This window comes from Asparagus officinalis, chromosome 8 (genome assembly GCF_001876935.1).
Source record: "Asparagus officinalis chromosome 8, Aspof.V1, whole genome shotgun sequence".
NCBI classification, from domain to species: domain Eukaryota; kingdom Viridiplantae; phylum Streptophyta; class Magnoliopsida; order Asparagales; family Asparagaceae; genus Asparagus; species Asparagus officinalis.
In genome coordinates, this window is record NC_033801.1 from 125376138 (window position 1) to 125403831 (window position 27694).

The 27694-nt window shown below is 34.0% G+C and overlaps 4 protein-coding genes across 4 annotated transcripts; 1 reads left to right on the top strand and 3 right to left on the bottom strand.

Annotated features, from left to right (window-relative positions):
• LOC109821873 lies at positions 2200 to 3555 on the bottom strand. Its single transcript, XM_020388028.1, has one exon. The coding sequence runs from the start codon at positions 3553 to 3555 to the stop codon at positions 2200 to 2202; it is 1356 nt and encodes a 451-aa protein (XP_020243617.1).
• Positions 3593 to 5732, bottom strand: LOC109821874. Its single transcript, XM_020388029.1, has 4 exons — positions 5717 to 5732; positions 5429 to 5632; positions 4441 to 5334; positions 3593 to 4371 (listed from the first exon to the last, which is right to left on the bottom strand). The coding sequence occupies exons 1-4, from the start codon at positions 5730 to 5732 to the stop codon at positions 3593 to 3595; spliced, it is 1893 nt and encodes a 630-aa protein (XP_020243618.1).
• Positions 14134 to 18321, top strand: LOC109820010 (60S ribosomal protein L10). The gene is made up of 4 exons (XM_020386045.1): positions 14134 to 14222; positions 16049 to 16550; positions 16902 to 16983; positions 17982 to 18321. The coding sequence occupies exons 1-4, from the start codon at positions 14213 to 14215 to the stop codon at positions 18048 to 18050; spliced, it is 663 nt and encodes a 220-aa protein (XP_020241634.1). The 5' UTR covers positions 14134 to 14212; the 3' UTR covers positions 18051 to 18321.
• LOC109819778 (KH domain-containing protein SPIN1-like) lies at positions 19295 to 25483 on the bottom strand. The gene is made up of 7 exons (XM_020385662.1): positions 25117 to 25483; positions 24936 to 25024; positions 23203 to 23342; positions 22762 to 22878; positions 22237 to 22353; positions 20761 to 20904; positions 19295 to 19874 (listed from the first exon to the last, which is right to left on the bottom strand). Exons 1-7 carry the CDS (start codon positions 25194 to 25196, stop codon positions 19728 to 19730), a joined length of 834 nt encoding a protein of 277 aa, XP_020241251.1. The 5' UTR covers positions 25197 to 25483; the 3' UTR covers positions 19295 to 19727.

Below are 27694 nucleotides of genomic sequence, written 5' to 3' on the forward strand. Positions count from 1 at the left end.
GGGAGGGCTACCAAGCTTAACGAGCAACGCTCATCTCTCCAAATCCGACGCCTAAGACCTACAAGAAATCATCCAGCAAACCCATCAACGTACCTGGGCGCGACTCCATAGCACCGGCAGGCATGCCGGCAGAGAGACGGTCGGAGTAACGTCCGGGGCCTGCACCCCTCACTTTACACCTCTTGGATTTCGGAGCCATTGTGAGAGGAAGCGGGAATTCTTTCCTTGGATGTTCCCTTTCAAGATTTGAAAGCACGGTAACTCCCAATGGAGGAAAACGGCTGATTTAGAAGGGCGGAGTTGTCCACGTGGCCACGACTGCCCTCGAAAGGCGAAAACCCTAACGGACAGGAAACGGGGCCACGATCAAATTCGACGGCCCAGATCACCCTCAGTGCATCGAAGGGACCGAGATTGGCGGTTGAATCCGACGGTTGAGTCCGAGAACCACGGCCACGATACGTCGCAGGGCGAAACGCACGAAGATCGTGCTGTCAAGTCACGATCGCCACGATCCAATGTCTTAGCTGGGAAGCACGAGGCTCTATCAGCAGACACGTGGCTCATCTCCCGTCAGATCCGGTTCCGCCTACAAAAGGAAGGGTTTCGCCTGCAAATACTGGGCATAACCCCACGAGTCGCGCGAAAATTGGCTCTCAAAAACTAATTTCGCCTTGACGATGCATTCGCCCTCAAAGGTAAAATTACGAACAAAGCCAAAAGAATGACCTTGCTTAAACGGTTGAAACCCACGCCCCAGATGGCTAAGGGTTAGAGCAGAAATCTTAGCATTAAGCCTAAGAGAAACTGTTCGACAACTCATCATACTGAGGAGAATAGTATGGCTAGCCCGATTCAAACGGTAATCGGTAAAGGCACATCAAACCCGTTGATAGCTGAGGATTTGCTAAAAATCCTAAGAGAAATCGAAGGCACTTGCTTCGCCAACAATTTCTTCATTCAAAGTATTCCAGACCACACGCAAGCCAGTTTAGGTCTGAAAACTTTGAAGGGGGTCTTGTAGACGGTAAAAAATACCTCTATGGGTCTACAGGAAATTTGCCTACGAGAAGAGTTCGCACGCCCAGTTCTCTGGCACGGACCTAAACCGCGTAGACGTCGACTGTACTCAAGTCCAGGTTCGCCTAACGGTCGACTCGCCAGCATGAGTCAGGGTCGATCAGGATGGCGGAAATTCGCTCTTCGCTCAACTCGCCTGCCCGAGTTCGGAGTCGAATCCGCCAGCAAGCCCCAAAACCGTCAGTACAGCTGGGTATCCACTACCCCACGTGCTGAGATGGACCTTCCCATCTCTCTCGACCCGAAGGGAGAGAGAGCACAGTACCCCAGGACCGTCAAACGGCCGCTCGCAGTGCGCACAGCGCGAAGGGACTGGACAGGTGTCGAGTCAACCTGAGCATTCATAAATGCGACTCACCTCGGCTGTCTGAGCCAAGAGCTGGATCCGCCGGCACTCGGCAAGCTGGCTAGACCCACTCGAGTACTGTACACCTACTTCACCGCCTCTCCTGACCGGAAAGGAGAAAGCGTCGTGCTCAAAGCACGCCGGGCGGTCACGCACAGTACAAGTGATCGGACAGACACTTCATCGATCTGCGAACTCATAAATGCGGTTCATTAATGCTGGTCAAATCCACTCGGATAGCAGTCGTTTGTTGCCTCACATACAAGAATGGGCCTTCCCATCGTAGGTGACAGGACATAGAGCACAATCCCTGGAATGACCGTTCATGGTATCGAGGAACGGCGAGACGTCTCTGAAGAGGATGTGGTCACATCCCACAATTCAAGGAGAAGTCAAGCCGTCCTTCTTTCATTTAAAAACCCCTTCCAGCACGATGGAAGAGAGGTCGCAAAACTTGAAAAAAAAAAGAGTTGAGACCAAGCTGTTAGCAAATCCTTGCATTACAGCATCGCTGCCTAGTTCCGAGCTCCGATCGCCGACGAACTAAGCAGGAGAACCGAAGCTCCGGCTCCGGCATCAACTTCGATCGGATCGTCCAAGGGAAGCAGACTCGGCACGAGCACCGAGCGAAGCGTCCTATAGCCACCTAAAGTCCCCACACAAAACAAAGAGGGCCTTCCCTCTGCTTCTGTTGTAAACATTTGATTTGTTAGTTTGTAATAAGCCTTCTTATAAATACAAACGAAACTCCTTCCTTCGGAAGAATCAAATTTTCACCCTACAGTCTTCCCAGTTCCTCCTGGACCGTCAATAAAGAAAACTCCACTTTTATTTCCTTCAACTCTTGATACTATTGTAGTGTATGCAGTATGTTGTTCATAGTTGAGTTTTGTTGCAGCATTTAGATCATCAGTTGAGATTTGAACATCTAGCTCTTCTTTTATTTCTCTTGGGTATGAAATTTCCTCTGTAATGTTTTTGGCTTGTAAAGGTGGCAAGTCAAAATTTTTAATATCCTTTCCCATGCTCTCTAAGTAGAAGTTAATATTGAGAAGAGTATCATTTATCACCGAAGCTCTAGTAGCATTTGGTTTCCTTGTGAAGTCTTCAGATAATGATTCAATATATTTATCCCACAAATGATTAACATCCGTAGGCTCACAATGAACCAATATAGTTGCAAACAAACGTCGAAGTGCTGTTGGCATTTGGAAGATGATGGCTTCATCTAAGCACTCTCTTATGCTATCATCAGATTCCAAAAGACCTAATTTTTGAGCTGATTGCTTGAAAGATTTGCAATGAATACCATTTACCGTCAGTAGATCTTCAAATGATTTCGGACACCTAACGTGAGTAAGCAATAGTCGTAAGTAATATCTCTCTCCTGCAATTGGATTAGCCCCATTTATTCGACCTATCACTTGTCTCTGTTTTCTTGGACGCCAAGATTTTGAAGTTGAATCCCAAACATAACATTCAGGAAATTCCACATATAATAACTCCTTTTCATGGTCCTTTTCATGTTTCTTCTTGTTACCTTCTTTAATTTTTTTACACATAGTAAAAAATTCTGTAAGCATCGTCTTTGAGACATGTTCCAAGTGAATAAATTTCGATAGGTCTTGATGTTTCCAATATGAAACATATTGATGATTTGGCATGTGAAGTTGTAAGTTAATGACAGCCGGGAATATCTCATTAAGATGGAATTCATATATTCTCCAGAAAGCTTCCTGAGCTGATACCCATCTTGCATCTTGAAAATTCTTGATTTCATTCACAACTTTTTCACCTTCATTGTACTCAATGTTTACTGCCACTCTATCATGACCTTTATATATGTACTTATAAAGGTATTTAACTGCTTTTATGCCTGAGCATATTTCAACATTGATGTGACAGTTATAACGTGTCAACAAATAAGGATTATAAGGTACCACCCATTGATTATTAAGGATTTTGTTTCGAACCAACATTGTTCTGTTATTTTTGCTCCTTTTATAAACTGGATAAGCATCTTTCGCTTGTAGTGATCTTGGAGAAAACTCTCTAGGGTAGTGATATTTACACTCGCCATTTTGCATGCAAACATTCTTCTTATTTAACTCTCCACAAGGGCCATGCATCATATGTTTTTTTACCAGTTCATATAGGATTGGATTTTCATAGCATCATATGTTTTTTTACCAGTTCATATAGGATTGGATTTTCATACTGGTTTGGAATTTCTGCTGATACGTACTTATCAACCAGTTCATATAGGATTGGATTTTCATACTGGTTTGGAATTTCTGCTGATACGTACTTATCATAATGATTAGATGAGACGATTTTGTGTTTTCCCATTAGAATAATCAACATGTGTGCATGAGGCAAACCTCTTTTTTGAAACTCGATGACATGAACATGGGCTGCAACTTTTCCAAAGATTTCCTTTTTAAATAGCTGATCTTTCAGGTCTTGTAATTTTCCTCTAAATATCCTTGAGGTTAGATCTGGTCTATCATTATGTGTCTGTCCTGGATGTAGCTCCTCCGTGATTTCTTCCCATTCAGGATTGCATGTCATTGTGATGAAAATATCAGGTTTGCCAAATCGTTGTACTAATGACATTGCATCAAGATATCTACGACGCATATCTCTAGGACCACCAATAAATGATGATGGCAGAACTATTCTTTTACCGACTTGACATGCATTTGCTTCTCCAGAAGCTACACTATCGACTATGCCTTGGAATAACTCTGCTCTGATTTCTGATTGTTTCTTTCTAAAATAATCAAGTCTTGTTGTTTCAAGCTTTATGTACATATCAACAGCATATTGATGGAACAAACGGCCTGCCGATGTTAATACTGTAGATTGTCGAGTGTCTCTTATCTGGAACTTGTAACAATAATATTCTCGACATGAGACGCTTCCTGCCTTTGGTGCTTTAACACCTACAAGTTTTCAGGTTAAGTTAATTTTTAATGTTTTAATAATATTAAACAATTTTAAATATGATTTACCTTCCCTTTCTCGTTTAAATATATCTTCTGCAGATGTAAACATTTGCTGAGTTACTTGAGATGTTGTATTTACTTGTTTTGACCGGCGAATATCATTTTTATCCCTTCTTTTAATATTTTGGTGCCACCCTACATCTCCGCCTGGAAAGAGTAAAGGATATTGTAAAGGATCATAACAACCAAAATAGTGCTTAACTTGATGATTCTTGCCAGAGTGTGAATGGACAACTATTTCTCTCTCATACGGAACATTATCATTATTTCCCTCTACCCAGATAGCTGCAACCTGATCCACTGTTGGCGAGTTGTAAACACGTTGATCTACTGCAGCATCTCTATTTATAATGATCTTGAAGTCTTCAAGAGATGGAAAATCATTTAGTTTCCGCAGAAATTTTGCATATGGGTTTCCTTCTAATATATCCATCAATCTTTTAGTTGTAGTCGTACTCATGTTTGCATTATCTAATATTCCCATTCGATTTTGCAACTCATTCTCCGTATCGTAAAAGTAGAGTTGAAAGTAGGAAGGCTTATTTTTTTCTGGAATAAGAGAGGGGAGATTATGATATATTTGTCCTTGTGCTCTAAATGTGAAAATACCCTTTCTGTTTGAAGCAAGTTCTCTATCAAACCTTGCCCTAAATGATGTGAATGAGAAAATGCTATTATACTTTCTGGTTTGTCTTCGAAACTCAATTGCCTCTTGGGTTTGTACAGTATAAAGGGCATATAACTCGTCATTAACATTCACATCTGCCATGTGGATTTCACCATTGTGACAACAGTATGTTGGTGGCTCATGTTCAAACTTTTTTGCTCCACAAAATGAACAAGACTTTGGAGTCTGTAGTTTATGTAATAAAGAACATACTGGTTCATGTGTAATTTGACCTAGAAAAAAATAATAGTTTTTAGTGTTAAATAAATTTAGATATATATAATCATGTAATTATTTTAATAAATTATAAAATTAAACTATGCAAACCTCCATGCGGATATTCTCGCTGTTGCGCTCCACAAAACAAATCAATCTTGCGTTTCCCCTTGCTATTGGTACTACTGCCAGCTAAATCATTTCTTTTCCTCTTTATATTATTATCAATGACCTTCTGAATGTAAGTTCTCTTCTGATCAAGATTCAACTGATTATATTTGGTGTTTCTACTCTCATGTATTAGAATGTGGTCTTCTGTTAAAAAATAATAAAATATACTATTAATAAACACAAATACACATAAAGCAATAATAATATATATTTATGTTGAATTCAAACCTTGGTTTGAAGTCATTTGGAAGAAGGTACTCTTATGCAAATGTATATTGATTATGCAATCCAAGAGGTAGAATTTAAATTTCTACAGGGAAAAAAAATTAATGTGTTAATTTATTGATTTATTAAATTAAACATAAATATAGCAGTGAATATAATTTAAGAGGATAAGTATATTTTATTTGTTGTTCAATAGTACTTAAGGTTTTTTTAAAGAAATTTGTTAAACTATGCATGCATCAGTAATCACAAATATCTCATATGCTAAGGTTAATTTTAATTTTTTTTAAGTCATATAATAATAATAACAATAATAAATATTTAAGTGTAATAGAAGATAACTTCAAGGAAATAAAGTTATCATCACTATGAACAAAATAAAGAGAAAAGAGAAGAAAGTTGCTTAACTAACCTGAATCACCGTCAATTTCAGAAATGTTTTAAAAAAAAACAACGCAAATCCAACCAAGTAGGATATCTGCATTAATATGAAAAAGTGTTAAATAATTTAATCTACACGTATGTATTACAAAACTAATATAAACTCTATCATTTGTGATTCTCCGAATCCAGAACCAAATCAAAGACAAACAATATATTTCTCATATCTGATTCCAAACCAAATCAAAGAAACGGCAATGTAATTAATTCATAGTTTTCAATAATCCAAGGTGTATGCATCATGGCCATCAAAATTGTTGCTTGCTCTTGATGTTTGAGTTCTGTAGATTATGTGTAAGCAAGTTGATGCCCATGATCCAATTGTATGTTTATTCCCTTTCCACTCTTCTTGCATTCAGTTTGTTTCTATTGCAATCTTGTGAACCATGTTGTTAAAGTCCCTTAGACATGAGGGTTGAGAATTATTATTTTATATTATAATATAACTGATGCTCACATTAAAAAAAAATTAAACAATCTATTTTCAAACCCATGAAAAAAACAAATCACATCTATATCAATCGCAAAACTTTTTCCAAATCATATTTACTTATTAGGCCCTATTTCTCCTCTCTTCACTCCTTCAGAACTCTCTTACCTCTTCCTGTACTCTTTTCAGCTCCACATTTTCTGCCCAAATTTATATCTAATTATTTTATGGCATTCACATTCACTTGCACAGAGAGAACTATGAAGGTTTGTATTCTGTCATCTCATAAACATTCCTTGGTCCTCTTTAATTAATTTATTCAAGTGGATTTCTTCGAAAAGATTAATTAATGGTCACTCTGCTTTTAGTTTTTGTGGGTATATGATCTTGTATGTGAGTGAATATTTAGTGGTTTTTGTGTGTTATAAACCTGCTTTTGATTTCATAGCTGATTATTTTTATTATTGTTATTATTATTTTGAGTAAGAAATTAATTTTCTTCCTTTTGTTTGGTAACCTAGATATGAAGTCATCGACTTCAGGCGAATCTAACACTCTACAATGGACAAAAGTTCAGGGTATGAAATTGATTGATTATCATTTTAGTTTGTAGAGATTTGTTGTGATTAGGGTGGATTTAGGTAGGTAATCACGTAGTAGTTTCTGAACAAGCGAGGAGCTCATACAAATTAGGGGAAAAGCTGAATGGCTGTTTGAATTGAGATTATTTGGAACTTAGTTCTATTTAAAGGATTGTTTTTTGGTTTTTCATTGGTGGTTAATTTAAACACAAAATCTATACTGTACTATATTTCTTGAACATAACTTGTATTAATAAAAAATTTCAATAAGCAACTCCTTCTTCATACAGACATCTTGCTCTTTACAGAAAGCTCGTATTGGGTAAAAATTGCACTATTCAAATATTTAAAATCAAAAGACAGAAAGTAGAAAAAAAATAATAATAATAAGTTTTGAGATAAACAAAAGTTTATGTTGTCTATAAACCTAAAATTATGCATGCAGGTGTCTGTCTAAACACATGACAAATCAAACTTCATTATGAAGTAACCGCTTAATTATTGTGTCACAAAAAAGAAGTGTGAGACGCGACACTTCCTGGAAATATAGACACAATGACAAGGTGAACGTTTGTGTTTTATGAGGAATCTATTAAATATCTATATTAATGTTTTGAGCTGTTCCTCTATGTGAAAGAACTAAAGTAAAATAAAATGTCAAGTAGAGCAATCAATAAGCATAGATGCCAATTCATGAATTTCCTTTAGGAAAATGAAGGTGGGCAGGTTAGTAAGTGAAGAAAACAAGTGTTATGACATGATTAATAAGCATAACATGATGGATAAATAAGCTGAATGGCTGTTTGAATTGAGATTATTTGGAACTTAGTTCTCTTTAAAGGATTGTTTTTTGTTTTTTCATTGGTGGTTAATTTAAACACACAATCTATACTGTACTATATTTCTTGAACATAACTTGTATTAATAAAAAATTTCAATAAGCAACTCCTTCTTCATACAGACATCTTGCTCTTTACAGAAAGCTCGTATTGGGTAAAAATTGCACTATTCAAATATTTAAAATCAAAAGACAGAAAGTAGAAAAAAAATAATAATAATAAGTTTTGAGATAAACAAAAGTTTATGTTGTCTATAAACCTAAAATTATGCATGCAGGTGTCTGTCTAAACACATGACAAATCAAACTTCATTATGAAGTAACCGCTTAATTATTGTGTCACAAAAAAGAAGTGTGAGACGCGACACTTCCTGGAAATATAGACACAATGACAAGGTGAACGTTTGTGTTTTATGAGGAATCTATTAAATATCTATATTAATGTTTTGAGCTGTTCCTCTATGTGAAAGAACTAAAGTAAAATAAAATGTCAAGTAGAGCAATCAATAAGCATAGATGCCAATTCATGAATTTCCTTTAGGAAAATGAAGGTGGGCAGGTTAGTAAGTGAAGAAAACAAGTGTTATGACATGATTAATAAGCATAACATGATGGATAAATAAGCTGAATGGCTGTTTGAATTGAGATTATTTGGAACTTAGTTCTCTTTAAAGGATTGTTTTTTGTTTTTTCATTGGTGGTTAATTTAAACACACAATCTATACTGTACTATATTTCTTGAACATAACTTGTATTAATAAAAAATTTCAATAAGCAACTCCTTCTTCATACAGACATCTTGCTCTTTACAGAAAGCTCGTATTGGGTAAAAATTGCACTATTCAAATATTTAAAATCAAAAGACAGAAAGTAGAAAAAAAATAATAATAATAAGTTTTGAGATAAACAAAAGTTTATGTTGTCTATAAACCTAAAATTATGCATGCAGGTGTCTGTCTAAACACATGACAAATCAAACTTCATTATGAAGTAACCGCTTAATTATTGTGTCACAAAAAAGAAGTGTGAGACGCGACACTTCCTGGAAATATAGACACAATGACAAGGTGAACGTTTGTGTTTTATGAGGAATCTATTAAATATCTATATTAATGTTTTGAGCTGTTCCTCTATGTGAAAGAACTAAAGTAAAATAAAATGTCAAGTAGAGCAATCAATAAGCATAGATGCCAATTCATGAATTTCCTTTAGGAAAATGAAGGTGGGCAGGTTAGTAAGTGAAGAAAACAAGTGTTATGACATGATTAATAAGCATAACATGATGGATAAATAAGCTGAATGGCTGTTTGAATTGAGATTATTTGGAACTTAGTTCTCTTTAAAGGATTGTTTTTTGTTTTTTCATTGGTGGTTAATTTAAACACACAATCTATACTGTACTATATTTCTTGAACATAACTTGTATTAATAAAAAATTTCAATAAGCAACTCCTTCTTCATACAGACATCTTGCTCTTTACAGAAAGCTCGTATTGGGTAAAAATTGCACTATTCAAATATTTAAAATCAAAAGACAGAAAGTAGAAAAAAAATAATAATAATAAGTTTTGAGATAAACAAAAGTTTATGTTGTCTATAAACCTAAAATTATGCATGCAGGTGTCTGTCTAAACACATGACAAATCAAACTTCATTATGAAGTAACCGCTTAATTATTGTGTCACAAAAAAGAAGTGTGAGACGCGACACTTCCTGGAAATATAGACACAATGACAAGGTGAACGTTTGTGTTTTATGAGGAATCTATTAAATATCTATATTAATGTTTTGAGCTGTTCCTCTATGTGAAAGAACTAAAGTAAAATAAAATGTCAAGTAGAGCAATCAATAAGCATAGATGCCAATTCATGAATTTCCTTTAGGAAAATGAAGGTGGGCAGGTTAGTAAGGGAAGAAAACAAGTGTTATGACATGATTAATAAACATAACATGATGGATAAATAAGCTGAATGGCTGTTTGAATTGAGATTATTTGGAACTTAGTTCTCTTTAAAGGATTGTTTTTTGTTTTTTCATTGGTGGTTAATTTAAACACACAATCTATACTGTACTATATTTCTTGAACATAACTTGTATTAATAAAAAATATCAATAAGCAACTCCTTCTTCATACAGACATCTTGCTCTTTATAGAAAGCTCGTATTGGGTAAAAATTGCACTATTCAAATATTTAAAATCAAAAGACAGAAAGTAGAAAAATAATAATAATAATAAGTTTTGAGATAAACAAAAGTTTATGTTGTCTATAAACCTAAAATTATGCATGCAGGTGTCTGTCTAAACACATGACAAATCAAACTTCATTATGAAGTAACCGCTTAATTATTGTGTCACAAAAAAGAAGTGTGAGACGCGACACTTCCTGGAAATATAGACACAATGACAAGGTGAACGTTTGTGTTTTATGAGGAATCTATTAAATATCTATATTAATGTTTTGAGCTGTTCCTCTATGTGAAAGAACTAAAGTAAAATAAAATGTCAAGTAGAGCAATCAATAACCATAGATGCCAATTCATGAATTTCCTTTAGGAAAATGAAGGTGGGCAGGTTAGTAAGTGAAGAAAACAAGTGTTATGACATGATTAATAAGCATAACATGAATGTGCTTGTATCTGTTTTGAGCAGGGAATGTCCTGAAGGAGCTATGGAAGCTATCAATTCCCAAACACATATAATAACATACAAAATAAGATTTAACTGGAAAAAAGAACTAATTTAACCAAAATTAAATTCTGTAAATTTTAAGAATCAACTCAAGTGAACTTACTTTCTAAATTCGATCCAGCTGTTGTTGGAATTTTTAAACCCTTGCCGACTGAAACTGTAGGAAATCCAAAATTAGTGCAAATTTTAGAAGGAAATGAGAGGAATGAAGAAGTAAAAGGGGATAGTTAGAGAAATACCTTACTGAATCCCCAATTGCAGAAATCTTTGGAGATGAATGCGCAAATTCTAAAGAAATAATAAAATGTGCAGATTTATGTAACGCTTCTGCTTCGATTGAGAAGGGTATCCAACGAATAATCCACATCTTTGCAAATTCCTGTAACGCTTTGGCTTCGTCGGAGAAGGATAACCGTCGAACTCTTCGGCTTCAGCTTTGCAATTCCCTGTAACGCTGCGGCTTCATCGGCGAAGAATAATCGTCGAACTCTTCGGCTTCGGCGGAGAGGATAATTTAAAGGGAGAATTTAATGTGACGGAGGCGGAAATCCCAGATGATGGCAAAGAAATTTAATGTGACGATTTAAAGGGAGAATTTGGGTATTTTTTAGATGGTTTAAGGTTAATTTTGGGATGATAAAGTTTTTCAGAAACTGGCTCTTTTAAAGGGTAGTTAGATGTGAAGATTACTAAACTTAGAAATATGATGATGTCAGGGTCAAATATATAAATTAACGTAGAACGTCTGAAAATACCTCGCGTAGTTTGACACGTTGCCCGCCTTATGACCCGATAAAAAATATATATATCATACTCCCTTTAAAAGCACGAGTTCGGAAAATCTTTTTTAGACAAATATACCCCTTTATAGTTTGAACTACCTTATCTATAATCAAATTCTAATTTTCAATGGTCAATATTACCCTACACTATTTTGAATATTTTATTTATATCTTAATCTATCCTAATCATAATCATATCTTATCCTAATCCTATGTGAACCATATTTATCTTAACAATTTAAAAAAACTAATATTAATAAAATATATAAAACATAAAAATGATATTAGTTTGTTAAGATAAAGAAATTACAAGTAGATAACCTATTATAATACATGAAGTATTGCAAAAAAACCATAAAAAGTTTTAAAATTGCAGAAAAGACCCTGAAAAGTTTAAAATTATAAAACTCATCCAAATGTCTCAAAACTTAAAATAAAAAATATGAAATTAAAAAATTAACATCAGTTTGCAAAGAATTTAAAATTTACAGTTAACACCTCAATGTCTCAAAAATTATAGAAACACCCTCAAAAGTTTAAATTACAGACAAGCACATTAAAATTCTAAAATTTTAAAACTTACAAACAACACAGATGAATTCAAGAGATTACCATGATACACCTAAAATTTTTGACATTTAAATTTAAATTTTTTAATTAACACCCTCAATATCTCAAAAATTATAGAAACACATTCAAAAGTTCAAATTATAAAAAACCACCCTAAAATTCTAAAATTTGTAAATAAAATAAGATGAATTCAAGATATTACCCTTAGACACCTAAAAAATTAAAATTTGCCAAAATTAACCTCAAAATTTTTAAAAAACTCCTTCAAAATTTAAAATAGGGATTTTCTAATTTAGGGATTTACTATCCATTTAAAATTTCTAATTTAGGGATTTACTATCCATTTTCAGCATCTAAGAATGGTCTAAGTTGATACTGGTAAACAAAAACAATAAGAATTGATTAAAAACATCCGGATAATGGATAAATTTTTTAAAAATATTATAGATTAAAAATTATCGGCACTATATAAATTTAAATAATTTCATATAATTTTAGTAATAAGTTGGGGTAGCAAAAATACATTCGTAACATTAATTGATAGATGTTTAAATCCATAGAAATGATAAAACACTATAATATTATACCTTAGCATTAATTGATTTTAATTTAGAAACTTTAATCTTTGACGTTAATAATATTTATAGGGTAAAAGAATACAAGGAATTACATATGGAGAAACTATTAGAATATTTAGAGATAACTTTAAAAGAATTGAGTTATTTCCATTGCAAATGGGAAAGTGATGGAAATAAATCTAAAATTCAGAAAACGTCAATGAATCACTTGAATTGGCATTAACATAAGACATATCTATTAATGAAGCACTGAATGAGTTACATTAAAAAATAATTTAATAACTTTATCCTAATCAAAGAAAAAATCTCCATGGAAGACATAAGAAAAATTAGTAAGTATTCATAAATTCCATACTGTGTTCTTCAAATTAAATATTAATATTATAATCTAAGAAAAATTGGTAATGAATATTGCAGGTATTTAGTTTAGATCTTTATGGAAAATGACAGGGATAGAGCAAATGTAATATTATTGAAATAAAAGAAATTCTTATTGGATGCACATCAGAAGAATTCATTTTAGAGGAAAATAAAGAGATAGCTTCTAATTTATTTAAGTAATAAATTAGGAATACAAAGAATTTTATATATATGAAATTAATATTTATTCTTATTGAATTAGAAAAAAAAATTAAAGTCTATATTTTGAGCAATTTGTGTTGAACATCATAAGTACATTTGACTTCTTTGTAAAGTTAAATGAGATGATAAAAAATTAACGAGCCTAGGAAAGATAATAGCATAAAAAATACAAAATTAGCCTGATGTCACAATTGATGTAGATGATGAAGACAATACTCTAGAATTGTCCGAGAAATGATAAATGATAAACCTGAAGAAGGATTGATCTTAACTCAATAAAAAATAAAATAGAAGAAATAAAAACAATATTTTATGAATATTTTATAGAATAGTTTAATTATTTTGAGTGAAATTAGGAATCTTTAGAAGGGAGTTTCATGAATTTTTTTCAGTACTTTTATATTCTTATGTGGATGTTTTTATCATATAAAAGTATACTAGAGTTAGCATTAATCTTTAATTTATATTTTTTTATGAAGTCTATCAATGATTAGGAATAAACTTCATATTCTCTTTTGCATCGTTTTAACATACTTTAAATCAATCATTTTGCCATATTGGTTTTAAATATTCACCTTCCTTGTATAACACTATTTTAATATTTTTCACTTTGCAATGCTATACTTTCTCAAATAAAGCTTAGTTTCATATCGGTCAAAAATAATATGAAAATTCAAATTATTTTTAAATTATATTTGTTTTTTGTCAATTCAAATATCAACATGAAAATTTAAATTGGGTGTATCCCATTTAAACAAACATAAAAAAATAATCGGGATGTAAGGGTTTAAAGAAAAAAATAAGCACAAACTGCCAAAAATACTTAATCATGGTATTAAATCACGTGCATTGCACGTGTGTAAAAACTAGTAATAATAAAAAGAACAAGACGATCGGGTCCAATTTGCAAAAAGAACCCTGTCCATTTCCAGCTCTTCATCCTATATAAATAGACCTAACATCGCCTCCGCCTTCCATTTCTAGGGTTTTTTGCCGCCGCTAGCGACCATGGGCCGAAGTAAGCCTCTCGATTCCTCATCTTTTATCTCATCAATTCTGTGAATTAATTGGATCTGATCTTTGATTATTCGATGGTTTCCTCAGTCGTTAGTTTTTTTTTTCTTTTTTTGTTGAAATCTTATGATTAATCTTTGGATAGTAACAATACAATCTACGGATCACGATTTTTTTTTAGAAGTACAATCTTTGAATTGAATTCAGAGCTTTGATTACCTCTTTTTAAAGGGTCTAAAAGTATATAGAATCATTTCAATAATTATGATAATAGAGTTAAGATTAATTGGATAGATGTAGCTTGATGTTTGAACCATCAAGGTGAAATTTTTAAGTGCGTATACTGGAAACTGCATCAAGAACATATTTCCTCCTTGACAATCAAGTTTGTTTTTTATAATTGTTGGCAATTTTAGTTTATACTTTCTGCCTTTGTGTATTACTCTCAATAGCTAGGGTTATGAAATCAAAATTTTGGATGAACTTGAACCTGCTTAGATCCCGAATCTAGATTTCTATTCTAGTTAGTTGACCATTGTTTATGTTCCATGTGCACGAAGGTTTACTTATCATTTATTGAGAAGTATTTAATGGATATGTAATTATGTGTTTGGACCTGCACTGTCTTTTTTATGTATTTGTGTTTGTATGTTATCTGCTGATGATATAGTATTAGTTGATGAAACTAAAAGAGGTATTATTTCTAAAGTAGAGAGATGAAGATAAGCTCTGGAATCTAAATGTTTTAGAATTTGTAGAACAAAAACAGAATATATGGAGTACATTTTTAGTAAAATTAGGAAAGGAAGAGAGCCCTATGGTACATATCGATGGTCAAGAAATACCTAAAACTAATCATTTTTACTATTTAGGATCAATCATTAGGTATGATGGTGAGATAGATGAATATGTTGTGCATCGAATGAAATCGGGATGGTTGAAATGGAGTAGTGCTTCTAGAGTATTATGTAATCGTAGAATACCAATGAAACTAAAGGAAAATTTTTGTAGGACGGTTATAAGACCAACTATGCTTTATGGGTCAGAATGTTGGGCAATTAAAAATAATATGTTCAAAAAATGAGTGTAGCAGAAATGAGAATGTTGCAATGCTCTTGTGGGTATACATTAGAAAATTGGATAAGAAATGAGTGCATCCGTAGTAAATTAGAGGTTGTGTCTATTGAGGATAAATGAGAGAATAGGTTAAGATGTTCTGGTCATGTACAACTAAGGCCCCTTAGTGCACCGATTAGGAAAAGCGATGATATTAGAGTTATTGAGACTAGGAGATCTGGAAGTAGACCTAGAATGACTTGGTTAGAAGCAATTAAAAAGGATATGATTAAGACTAACTTAACAGAGGAGATGACCCATAACAGAATATGAAAAAATAGGATTCATGTAGCCGACTTCAAACATTTGGGATAAAGGTTTGGTGGTGGTGGTTGTATCTAAATCAAAACATTGCTTCTTATAATTATGGGATTTGACAATACACTGCAGTACATAATGAGGCGTCATCGTTTTGATTGATTAGACCGTAGGTGGTTTTATCTTTTGTATTACGTGGTTGAAACATATTTTGGTTTGTAAGATACAATTTTGCTCTTTTGACATGTTTTTACACAACAATCAATGACAATCATCATTTATGCATCTGCTGCATTTACAATTGTGAGTCATTTGCTCTTGATGTTCCATTTTCAATACATATGAAAGAAAGTGTTTTTGGGGTTACCTGAAACTTTTGTACTATTTTCAACTGTTCGACATGTTAATAGATCCTTATAAATTAAACTTAAGTGGTCTTGTAATTTCCCTGTGCAGGACCTGCAAGATGCTATCGTCAAATCAAGAACAAGCCGTATCCCAAATCAAGATATTGCCGTGGTGTTCCTGATCCCAAAATTAGGATTTATGACGTGGGAATGAAGAAAAAGGGAGTCGATGAGTTCCCCTTCTGTGTTCACCTTGTCAGTTGGGAGAAGGAGAATGTGTCAAGTGAGGCACTTGAGGCTGCTCGTATCGCTTGCAACAAGTACATGACTAAGTATGCTGGAAAGGATGCTTTCCATCTGAGAGTTAGAGTTCATCCTTTCCATGTCTTGAGAATCAACAAGATGCTTTCATGCGCTGGAGCTGATAGGCTCCAGACTGGAATGAGGGGTGCATTTGGGAAGCCGCAGGGTACATGTGCGAGGGTGGCCATCGGTCAAGTTCTGTTGTCTGTTCGCTGCAAGGATAACAATGGACATAATGCTCAGGAGGCTCTTCGCCGTGCTAAGTTCAAGTTCCCTGGTCGCCAGAAGATCATTGTTAGCCGAAAATGGTATTTTCATTCGATTACAGGAATTTACCATCTATAGTAGATTACCACAACCACATGTCTATACAACTTTTAATGCTTAGTTTCATTAAATGTATGGTTTGGCATGATATCGGACACCATCTCTTAAGAGTGTACTGCAATTTTGTAGTTTTTGGTAACTCCTGATGATTAGTTTTGCATGGTATCCTTATAGAGCTTGCATGATCAGAATTGATGAATTATCAAACATTTTAAGTACATTGCTGGACTGAAGCATGTATATCCACATATATGATTTTGTATTATATTCTTAAAATAGTGCTTATTTTTGGTATTTTGTTAATGCTTATTAATCATCGTATGTGTTTTCAGGGGCTTCACTAAATTCAACCGTACCGACTATGTGAGGTGGAAAAATGAGAACCGGATACTCCCTGACGGTGTTAATGCTAAGGTTGATTATCTACGCCTTTTGAGTTTATGCTTTATATTCACATTGCACAATAAACATTGCTGTAGTTCAAAAAATTTCTCTAAACCTTTGACTATGTATAATGATTTTCTTGGTTACTGTTACCTTTGCAAAGTCTTGTTGACGGGACAGTTAAAATAACTCCGGTTTTCTAGAATCCATTCTTGACATAGTTTTCTTAATAATAGTTTCTTTATGATGATGGTAGAAGTAGCCTTAATGAATAATGTTCTGATATAATTATTTTTGGATGTTGTGTCGGAAAGGCATGGCACGGGGTTAGTAAGTGTAGAACGAATGAAAATTGACTTCTACAAAATAGAATAATAAGTGTGCTATTGTTTTCTCTGATTTAAGTTGGGTATGCAAGATTGGGCAAGATAAGTCAAGGAATAAGAGTTAACGGATTCTAGAGGTATTAATGGTAGTATGAGTTAGGGATGATGTTCGTCTGTTTGTTGATTGTTTGGTAGATGGAAGTAATATGAGTTAGGAGTATAGATTGAAGAAAAGAGAAAATCAAAGACTTTAAGTAGAAATGATGTTAAATCAAGACTTTTAAAGCCACATGGCAAGAATTGTCCAGTGCCAACATAATTGTTGTAACTGCAAGGAACTTTTAAAAATTATTAACCGAAACAATCCTTAAACTACGTTAGTTTGCTGAATGTCATCCTGGTAATGAGATAATATACAGGATTATTTTGTATCCAATTGGTCTTCTTTCCTTGTTAATATTGCAAGATCATTGTAGTTTTATGCCGATATCTGGTAAATGTCAAAATTGCAATATTTGTATTAATCAATTTAAAGTGCAAAAAATGTTGCACCTGATTGGGTTTCTTACCTAATGTCATTACTTGTGTCCCAATAAGTTACTTATACCACTGCACCAATATTTGGCATTCTTGATTTTTTCCCCCCATCTAAATCTACATTGGGAAAGACCTCATAAATCCTTTCGATGGTGTGTGATGCAGCTACTTGGATGCCATGGACCACTCGCTAATCGTCAGCCTGGAAGAGCTTTCCTAAACGCTACAAATTAAGATTCCATATATATATACATTACATATGAGAGTAGCCTTTTACGTTGGCATACAATATCTAAAGACATATGTATTCTGTAGTGTCTATGGAATTCTTGTGTTGTGAGTCCTCAGGATGCAGATTTGCTTGTTAGAAGTATATCTTATTATTTTTGTTTGGATATGGTTCAAAGTTTGAGAAACTGATGAATAAGTTTTGAAATGCCTGTTGGGTTTGTGATTGCCTCCAGAGCAGAAGTTTTGATATGTCATGAGTACTGGTGTTTAGTTCTGGTATCTGTTTGCAATGTCTGCATGCTGCGAGTTTCGCAGACTTTTGGGAGTTGTTAGCTCTCTGTTTCGTGGTAGTTTTGCTGGGTTGTGGTATTTCTTTGTATACGTGGGCTGATGACTTTCTTTTTGTCGGTCGATTCACTTCAAGACCGAAAAACCTTTCCTTTATCAATAAGTCCTTGCTGACGGTGAGATCTTTATCTGCAGAAACGACCATCATTGCAATGTATTCAGATACGAGGAAATTATATTGTTTTGTATTCTTATGTACCGTGATTGTTTTGTATTCTTATGTATTGTGATTAAAAGTAGCGGTTTCAACTCCTCTTCAATTCAACAAGCGAAAGATACAGCTCTGCCAGCACTATTCTTTTAATCAGTCTCCCTCTGTCTATTCAACAAGCGAAAGACTGCCAAAAGAACACTTTTGGCAGGTTTTCTGCCCAAAACGCCTCTAAAAAGAGGCGTTTTGGGCAAAAAGCCTGCTAAAAGTGCTCTTTTGGCAGGTTTTCTGCCCAACCCCCAATGCCAAATACATCAACCAAACAACTAATGTTTGGGTTTATGACGTTGCTTTATGTTTGGGTTCCATGTAATTATCTTTAAATGGTACTTGGATGGTTTGATGTATGTAACCGACCTACAATCTTAAAGAGGTAAGAAATTTTTCGACGAAATATCATTGATATGCATAAGCTACTACCCTAAATTTGATGAAACTGGAAGGCCAAATGTACCAAACTTTTACTGCCGGCTCGAGACAAATTTGTGCCCAAGATGGTTTCTGATACTCTTCCCTGTACTTCTGAATCAGCATTATGGGCTAACCATAAACGTTTTTTGTGTCATTATTCGCAGATTTTCACTTGTCGAAAAACAAGGGAAGCTTTACTATTGAAACTCAAGACATAAATATACACTGCATAAAAGCACTTCAAAGAACGAAAAAACACTAAATATTTTCTCTCAGATTTCCAAGAACGCCGAATCTGTTGCACACAGGTAATTCACGAATTCCAAACAAAATTGCAGACCGGTATATATCTTGAGTACAAACTTAGACTTATTGTCTTCAAATTACACTCGCATCCGAAAAATATACTTAACAGCACAACAGATACAGTTCCTCAAAATTAAACAACATGAGTTACTACTCTCTAGGGCAATGTTCAGAGATCTCCTGCCCTTAGTTATCATAACTGCGGGTTAACAAATGAAAACGAATCAAATGAATGTCCTAGGCTCACAAGTTACAGGAGATTGTTTTCTTTTTTTCTTTTTTTTTTCCCCTCTCTTTCTTCTTTTCCAGGGTTAACACAAGCCGATCAAACTCACCAGCTAGTTATGATGATATACTCAAAGAGACGACGTCTAAAAGCAATCACTGATTAAATGAAAGATTCACTATCTTCCTGTTTTAGCTCTCTTCATCCCACTGTTACCAAATGGTGAAACACTGCCGCTAGGATGAGGGCTATCTTCTCTTAGACCTGAATTCAACATGGCTAGTTCTCGAAGTTGTTGCCTCTTGTAGTAGTCTTGGGATTCATCCTGTAGAAAGAAATATGATTTTTATATCATAAATTATAATAGTCAGGAAAGAAAATGCATCCAAAAACAAACTTTAAACAGTTGTGCAAAAAGAACAATCATGACACAACCAATAAGTAGTAAGTCACATAAACTTAAATCAGTTGAGCTTCAAAACATTTATCGGAAAATATCTTGATCCCTTAGAAATTTGCGAGCATGGAAGGTTCTGCTGGTTAATTGAACATAGCCCCAGTAGCATCCGGCTCTGGAACTTATTACCCCTATAGTTTGATTTTTGCAGATAGACTGGAGTGAAATTTTGTTGATTTTTTTACCCTCAGAGAAAAAAGAAATTTGTCTTTCGACAAATAGAGCCCTGAAGGTAAAAGAGTAATAATAATAATAAATCACTCAGGGAGTCCTTATGCCAAAATCAAATTACAGGGGTAGCAAGTTCCGAAGTACAATACTGCAAGTGGTTCTATGTGAATATTTGTTACATGGTAGTAACTTAAATCATAAAACCAAGTAGATTTTCGAATTTATAATGGCAACTTTTCGTAAGTGACATATATGGAAGAAATAGAATGAAGGACAGATAGTTCCTTATCCCATTTAAAGTTGTTACGGTGGATTCTTTTTAATCAAATTTAACCCATTCAAATCCTAAAACCTTAAGAACGAACTATTTAAAAGAAACCAACTTCTTCATCTTTATCAAGGAAACAGCAAGTTACATGCTTTGACAGGATTTATGACTAACAAGCTTTAATCAGGTGATTTGCTTCTGATACAAGTTTGAACTCATGCTAAACGTAAAGGATGGTGTTCATTTACTCGTGAACGCTTATGAAACTTTAGAACAATGCTGTAAGTAGCAACTGAGGGTAAAAGAAATACATACCACTGGTTTCAGCAGCTCTTCTATGATTTCCTGTGCCTGTCTCAATCTTGTATCCACAATATTTGCAGGCAACTCAGCCTCAATTAAAATGTGCAGCTGATCATTCAAATGCTCATAACCTGGTCTTCCCCTAAGTTTGTCCTCCTTCAATATGCACAAAGCATAATCAGGCTTAGTGCAAGTGATGCGAAGTAAATAAACAGACAATATAAATGAAAGTATTATCTTAGAAGAATGCTCATCGACCAAATATCATACGGCAGTATCCTTTACTTGGGTCAAATCACAAAATAAGGGTTAATTGCGGATAGACCTCCCCGTAGTATCGTCGTTCTGAACTTACCACCCCACTAGCTTTATTGCTGTAAAAGACCCCTTGAGTGAATATTTTTGAGTCTTTTACCCTCAGGGGGTCTATTTGTCAAAACACAATTTTCAATTCACTAAGAGTAAAAGAGTCAGAAAAATTTACTGAGGGTGTATGCAACAAATGAAACGAAGGAGTTGTAAGTTCAAAACAACAATACTACAGGATTCTATCTGCAATTAACCCAAAAAATAAACAAGCAGAATACAAAGGTGCATGCACACAAAAGATGTATATGGTTGAAGTGACATGAAAGTTACATAGACCACATAAGTGTGCACATTAACTAGCTGAAAATTTAATTTTCCTTCTCTTCTTCTCTTGGGAAGTAGCAATTAATATACAAAGCCTTACAAATCCTCGACATGAGTTCTTTTTTACATTATTGGCTTAATTTTATCATTTCATCCTCTTTTTTTTCCTTTTCCTAATGCGTTAATAAGGTATTTTCCATGTTTATGGCTTCGTTTTGAAACATAATTTATAATGATTCTATAAAATATGAACATCATTACATTCTCTATAACGTTCTTATAATTTTCTAGGTAACCATATCATTATGTCCTGGTTGTACTCTTGTGCTCAAGACAGATAAATCTCCATACTAACTCCAGCAACACTTGCGGGAATATGTTGGGAGAATATCAATTTGGGTTAACTACACAAAATCCCCTTGAACCTAGGGGGATTTTGCACATGAAGTGGGGGCAGGGGGAATGTTGTCTGTAAATGGCAAATATCTATTGTGTGTGTGTGTGTGCGTGTGTTCTTTTTTCCCCCTCTAAAGTTATCTGCCAAGTATATGTAGAAGGGCTTGTGAGAAAAGTTTAAAGTCAGGAGAGTTTGTGAGAAAAAAAAAAACCCACCCCACCCCAAAAAAGGAAGAAAGAAATCATGGATTTTGTGGAGCTAATCCATAATTTTGATCAGGTTCAGATCCTTAACGACATGGCAGGACCTAGCACACCAATAATGTGTATGAACACAGAAACGAGAAAGAGATATATATCAAATAAAGAAGTGTCCTTTTTTATACTAGATCCATTATCACACTTATCCAATAACAGAACTTGCATACTGATATTGCCACTTGGTAGAGTTGTTCATACCTTGCCAGGATCTTTAATTGAACCTTTTCCTCTGATATAAACACGACAGCCTGTAGATGCTTCAACGCGCTTTAAAGAATTACCCCTAGGTCCAAGAAGTCGACCTACAAAGTTGAACTGGATGCATATAAACGAGTTATATATCACAAAATAGGAACCTTATATATGTTATAACATCAATCAAATAGAATTGCTATACCATTAAATCAAGGTTGTCCAAAGTATTCCAATTGTCTATAACGCATCTAAAATACATGCTAATATGTTATATTACCATGACTGAAGAGTCCTGGTAATTTAAATGATTCATATTCAAGTAAAGATTTGGATATCTTAAAAGCGACTACCTTATTTGCAATATCTTGTTACTTACTACCTTATTTGCAATATCTTGTCACTTATTGAGATGAATCTTATTCTTTTAGTACATATTTAAGCAAATATATGCGGACCATTACTCAATCTTTGTTTTACTTCCTTGTTTTTAGCTTTGTTCCTAAGAAGATATTGGAAAACGCAACATACATTTGGATAGCTGTCAACTGGAATTTCTAATCTCAGGATCTTCTTGACAAAATATGAACTTGGGCTTGCTGGCGCTCCTTGCCAATCCATTGACATTCCTTGAGGAAGGCCAAGCCTCTGTAGAAAAGAGGAATTTTTTTTTCAAGATCAGCAATAGAAAAAATAAATCATATCTTGTTTATAACAGTTTGGTGCATGATTGCCTGATTGGTGTAGTATTAAACTTAAGGAAGACTTGATTCAGCCAAATTCTGTGTGTCAACATCAAAAGATATAAAATACTCCAAGCGTAGTAAGAACCAGGCAAAAAATAGAACTTGCATTTAATCAAAACCATTGTTGCATAAAGGACAGCATGTGACCTGTACGCTCTAGGAAAGAACTATAGTTATCATTAGAAGCAATAATTTATCGAGAACTTGAAAGAATGTAATAATTTACCTCCTGTTGTATTCCATTCCAACTACCTAAACCAATCCCTCCAATGTTTGGAGAAGCCATGGGACTGGGACTTCCTTGGCGCATCCTGTCATAGTCACCGAATCCATGATTGGGAACAAAGCCAGAGACACGAACAATTTCTGCGAATAATAAAGGACATGTATGTTAAAGACAAATTAAACTACACAAGAAGATTATGCTTGAGCTTCAAGGTTCAATCGCGCTTAAAGTCGGATCAACCCCCAAAGTTTGCCTAAAACTTCTAAGAACCCCTTCATCTAATGTTTTAATCCATTAAGCCCTTACAGTTATTATTCCAATCTATTGAGTCCTCACTGTGGTTCTCCGCCCTAAAAATAGGATACAATATCTACTAAGGGTAAACTGGGTATATATCTGGGGGGAACCACCATGGGGGCTCAATAGACTGGATAATAGCTATAGGGGCTTAAAGGGTTAAAGTATTAGGTTAACTGCTTCTTAGAAATGTCAGGTAAATGCTCGGGTCTGATCTAACTTTTGAGTTCAATTTAACCAGAAGAAATAAGAAACGACATCCAGCAATTTTGTGCGTCCAGGATCATACAAGTTTTTGTATGAATATTGGTAAACAAGGTATTTTAGAAGGCATAAACCACTACCAGAAACAATAAAATGTTCAAATAAATGGCACCCATTTAATAGTTATAATGGAGTTATTGTTCTGGAAAATGATGATAACTTTGATAACTTTACACTTCCATAAATTCTTGTAGAGTTGCTAACAATGAGATCAGTACTCTTATAAGGAAATTGATTGTGTTTGCATCGTAATGAGCCAAACTGCAGATGATTGACACAAACAGTCACCCGCCACATACTGAAACATGCCTCCGAAAAATGAATAATCAACACTTCATCTCATTAACGATATTTCAATTTTAGACTAAAAATATATTACATTGCAAAGCTCTCGACATATAAATCAAACTTTCAGATACAACCCCTTTTTTTTCAAACAACTGAAACAGATGTGAATTCAAATCCTATAGTAAATCATGAAAATATCTGAAAAATTCACGACTCTTTAATCAAACATATACACTTGCCAAAGATACTAGAAAATAGTCAACTGATTGCTAAATTATCATATCAAGAACCATCCTGTTTTATAACGAAAAAAAGAAGTAGCAAAAGCAAATATATATGTAAAGCACAAATACAATCAATGAACATAAAGAGGAAACAAGAAAACAATCTTGCCACCATATCCATTGTGCAAATGTAGTTAAGGTCACAAGTATGACTTAAACAAATATACAAAAGTAAAGATATTGGAAGAAACCATCCAAAGGAAGAAAACATAATACACCAAATATTGGTTCCAACAATATTTTTATTAAATTCATACAACATACTTCATAGCAAATATCAGCCATAAAAATATGCTGAAATCACAAAAATTAAGCATTACTTTATGAATGTCGAAACAAAACAGTTCAACTAAAGAAACATATCAAAAGTCATCACAGAAGCTCCCCAACAATCACACTTACAACAGCAGCCTTGCATTCAATAGATACTATTTACCCAACTCATCCAACAAAGTACAATCTTTTCATCCAATAATCAAACATCTCACACCAAAATAAGCAATCACAACATCAAACTAAAAAAAAAAGAACCATAAACACAATAAACATCAAACAAATCTAAACACCCAAAATAAAAAAAAACCCTCAAAAATCACTCACCCTGATTCAACAATCTGCTGCAAATGGGCAGAACCTGCATGAAAGGCACAAGCTTCTGGTGCTCTGCCAGCAACTCTGCCAGATACTGACTACAACCAATACCACAGGCAACAATTATACCAAAAGATCAAAACTTTAATCAAATCAAACCGAAAAGAACACATCTTTCCCATATCAATACCTGTCTATATCTGGTGTGTTCCTTATCTGGGGGGAGAGAGCTCTTGCTGGTGAGAAACTGTGAGTATACAAACCTGACATGCTTTTGAGAACAAAGAAAGGCTTCAAATAGAGGGAGTTCAAAAAAAAAAAAAAGGAAAAAAGGAAAAGGGAGTCCTTATTGTTGTTGGCTGCTTAAAGGAGGAGGGGATGGTGTTTATGTTTTCCCCTTTGTTTTTCAATGGTGGGCAACCCTGAAACCCTTAAAAGTTTATTGAGGGATTGAGGAGAAGGGGGAAAAAAAATTTTGTGAATGTGAACGAGTGGCGACTTGGGTTTTAATGGGGACTTTATGGTTTTTTTTTTTTTTAATTACAGTGAGAGAGAGGAGATGACAGAGGGCTGTAATTCTGGAAAGAGACAGAGGAGAGTGAAGGGGGGGAGCTGAGATTTTTTGGTAAGAATTCATAGCGAGGACTCAATGTGGAAAATTGAATAGGTGTGGTTTGATAATTGGTTAAGTGAGGGATCAAAAACATCTAATCTCTTTTTTTTTTCCAATCTAGAGAAATATAAACAATTGGCACACGAAATTTGTTAGGTACAAAATTAAGTTGCAAATTGTTTAGATAAGTCCTCGGAATAAAAGGGGTTTGCTAATCCATCTCTTTAAACTAATAGGAATTACATATTTGTGTATAAAGAAAAGTTGCGGAAATCCCCTCTATTTCCCGAAAAAGGAAAAAAAAGAAGAGGTAAGTGCCCCGTGTTAGATGAATCTTACCAAACAATGTAACATATTTAATCGTTTGGGCTAATGAACGCGTTAACTAGTTCAATGCTTGTTGATTTCTCCTCTTTAAGTTGTCGTCGTACTGAATTGTATAGAGAATACTCTGCATGTGTATCGTTATCGATTCAACTTTCGTGATTATATTGATTTTTATATTATTTACATTAATCATTTAAAATGCGTTGAACTGTTCATATTGATTTATTGTTTGTGCTAGCTTTGGTGAGCCATGTGTAACATTCCCCTTATTTCCTATTTGATCTTCTTTGTATAATTTTATAAACGGTTTGTATTTATTTAAAATTAATAGTGAGATATGCATAACCTGTTTATTTTCTATAGAATTTTTTGTGGAATGATTTTTTGTGTCTGGTATGATTCTTGTTCATCAATCTTTTTGGTGTGTAGTTGCTTCTGAGAACTGGACTATTGGTATTCAATGTGTGCTAATTTGTCACAATCAGTGCACACTAGGCTAGAAAGCAACAAATTGGCTTGACAGACTCCTATTAATGGACTGATGATATTTGAAGGAAATTAGGACTTTTCTCTTAATGGAAATTAAATAATTTATTTAGGATTTTTTTTTAAAATTGCTTGATCGTATTTATCAATCTTGAGACAGAGAGAGCTTGCAATGTGTAAAATAATTAAAGAAAAGTAAAATATACAAATCTCTATTTTCATTAACACGTGACATTATTTAAGGACCAATAAAGTTTCTCGAGTGATATAGGTGGCTATAATGCTGACTACAACCGTAAAAAGATGTGACTTTTGACTTTGAAGATTCTGGAGTCCTAACCATATTAATTTTATAAGCATACGTATTAGGAGAAAGAGAGGAAAATAAGGGAAATTAACAACAAAATCTCTAATTTAGTAATTTTTTAACAAAAAAATACTACACATTTCTTCATATAAAGGTCACGCATGACCCACGTACATAGATTAATTTCATGCAATATTTATTTACTAATTGAGCTAGCATGGGTAGTGCACGTGGAACTGCAGTAGATGGTCATATTTCTATTTTCTAACCATTCTCGACTTATAGTAACTTTTTCACACAAATATTTTAAAAAAAATTCTAACAAAGAATCATGGATAAAATTCAACAAAGTGATCAATTAATCAAGCAAGGAAATGATCACGTTAGGGACACAATTCATCTCAATGCAAATTATTTGGGTAGGTCTTGTTCCACTCTAGTGAGTTCAGGTTCAATCTCATTAAGCAAAAGCAAATGTTCAAATTTCTTGATCGCATATAAAATAATCATTGTAACAACATTTTCTTATCACCTTTCTCAAATTTGCTCCGAGTCCTACTCAGATCAAATAAGATATTTTTCCATATCAAACCAAAAGTGAAGCATGCATGCATGTAATTGCAATCTAAACCACAAACATGAACTTTTCTTTCGAATTGCGCAAATTGCAGCTAACCCCATCGTCTATACATTTAACGTCATATTGCCCCATTAGCTTATTTTATTTACTTGTACTTAGGCTTTGTTTGGCAAAACTAGCTGAAAGCTACGAGATTATAACTGAAAGTTGTTAAACTAGCTGAAAGCTGTGAAATTGTAGCTGAAAGCTAATAGCTGTGTAGCTAGCTGATTGAAGTAGAGCTGTTTGGCAAAAGTAGCTGTACAAATAGCTTAAATTTGTTAAATGATAAAAAACATGCAATATTATTGATATAAAATTAGAATTATTCAACAGTACTCATTTATTTATTTATTTACCTACTTATTTACTTATATATTTATTTACCTACTTGTGTGTGTGTGTATATATATATA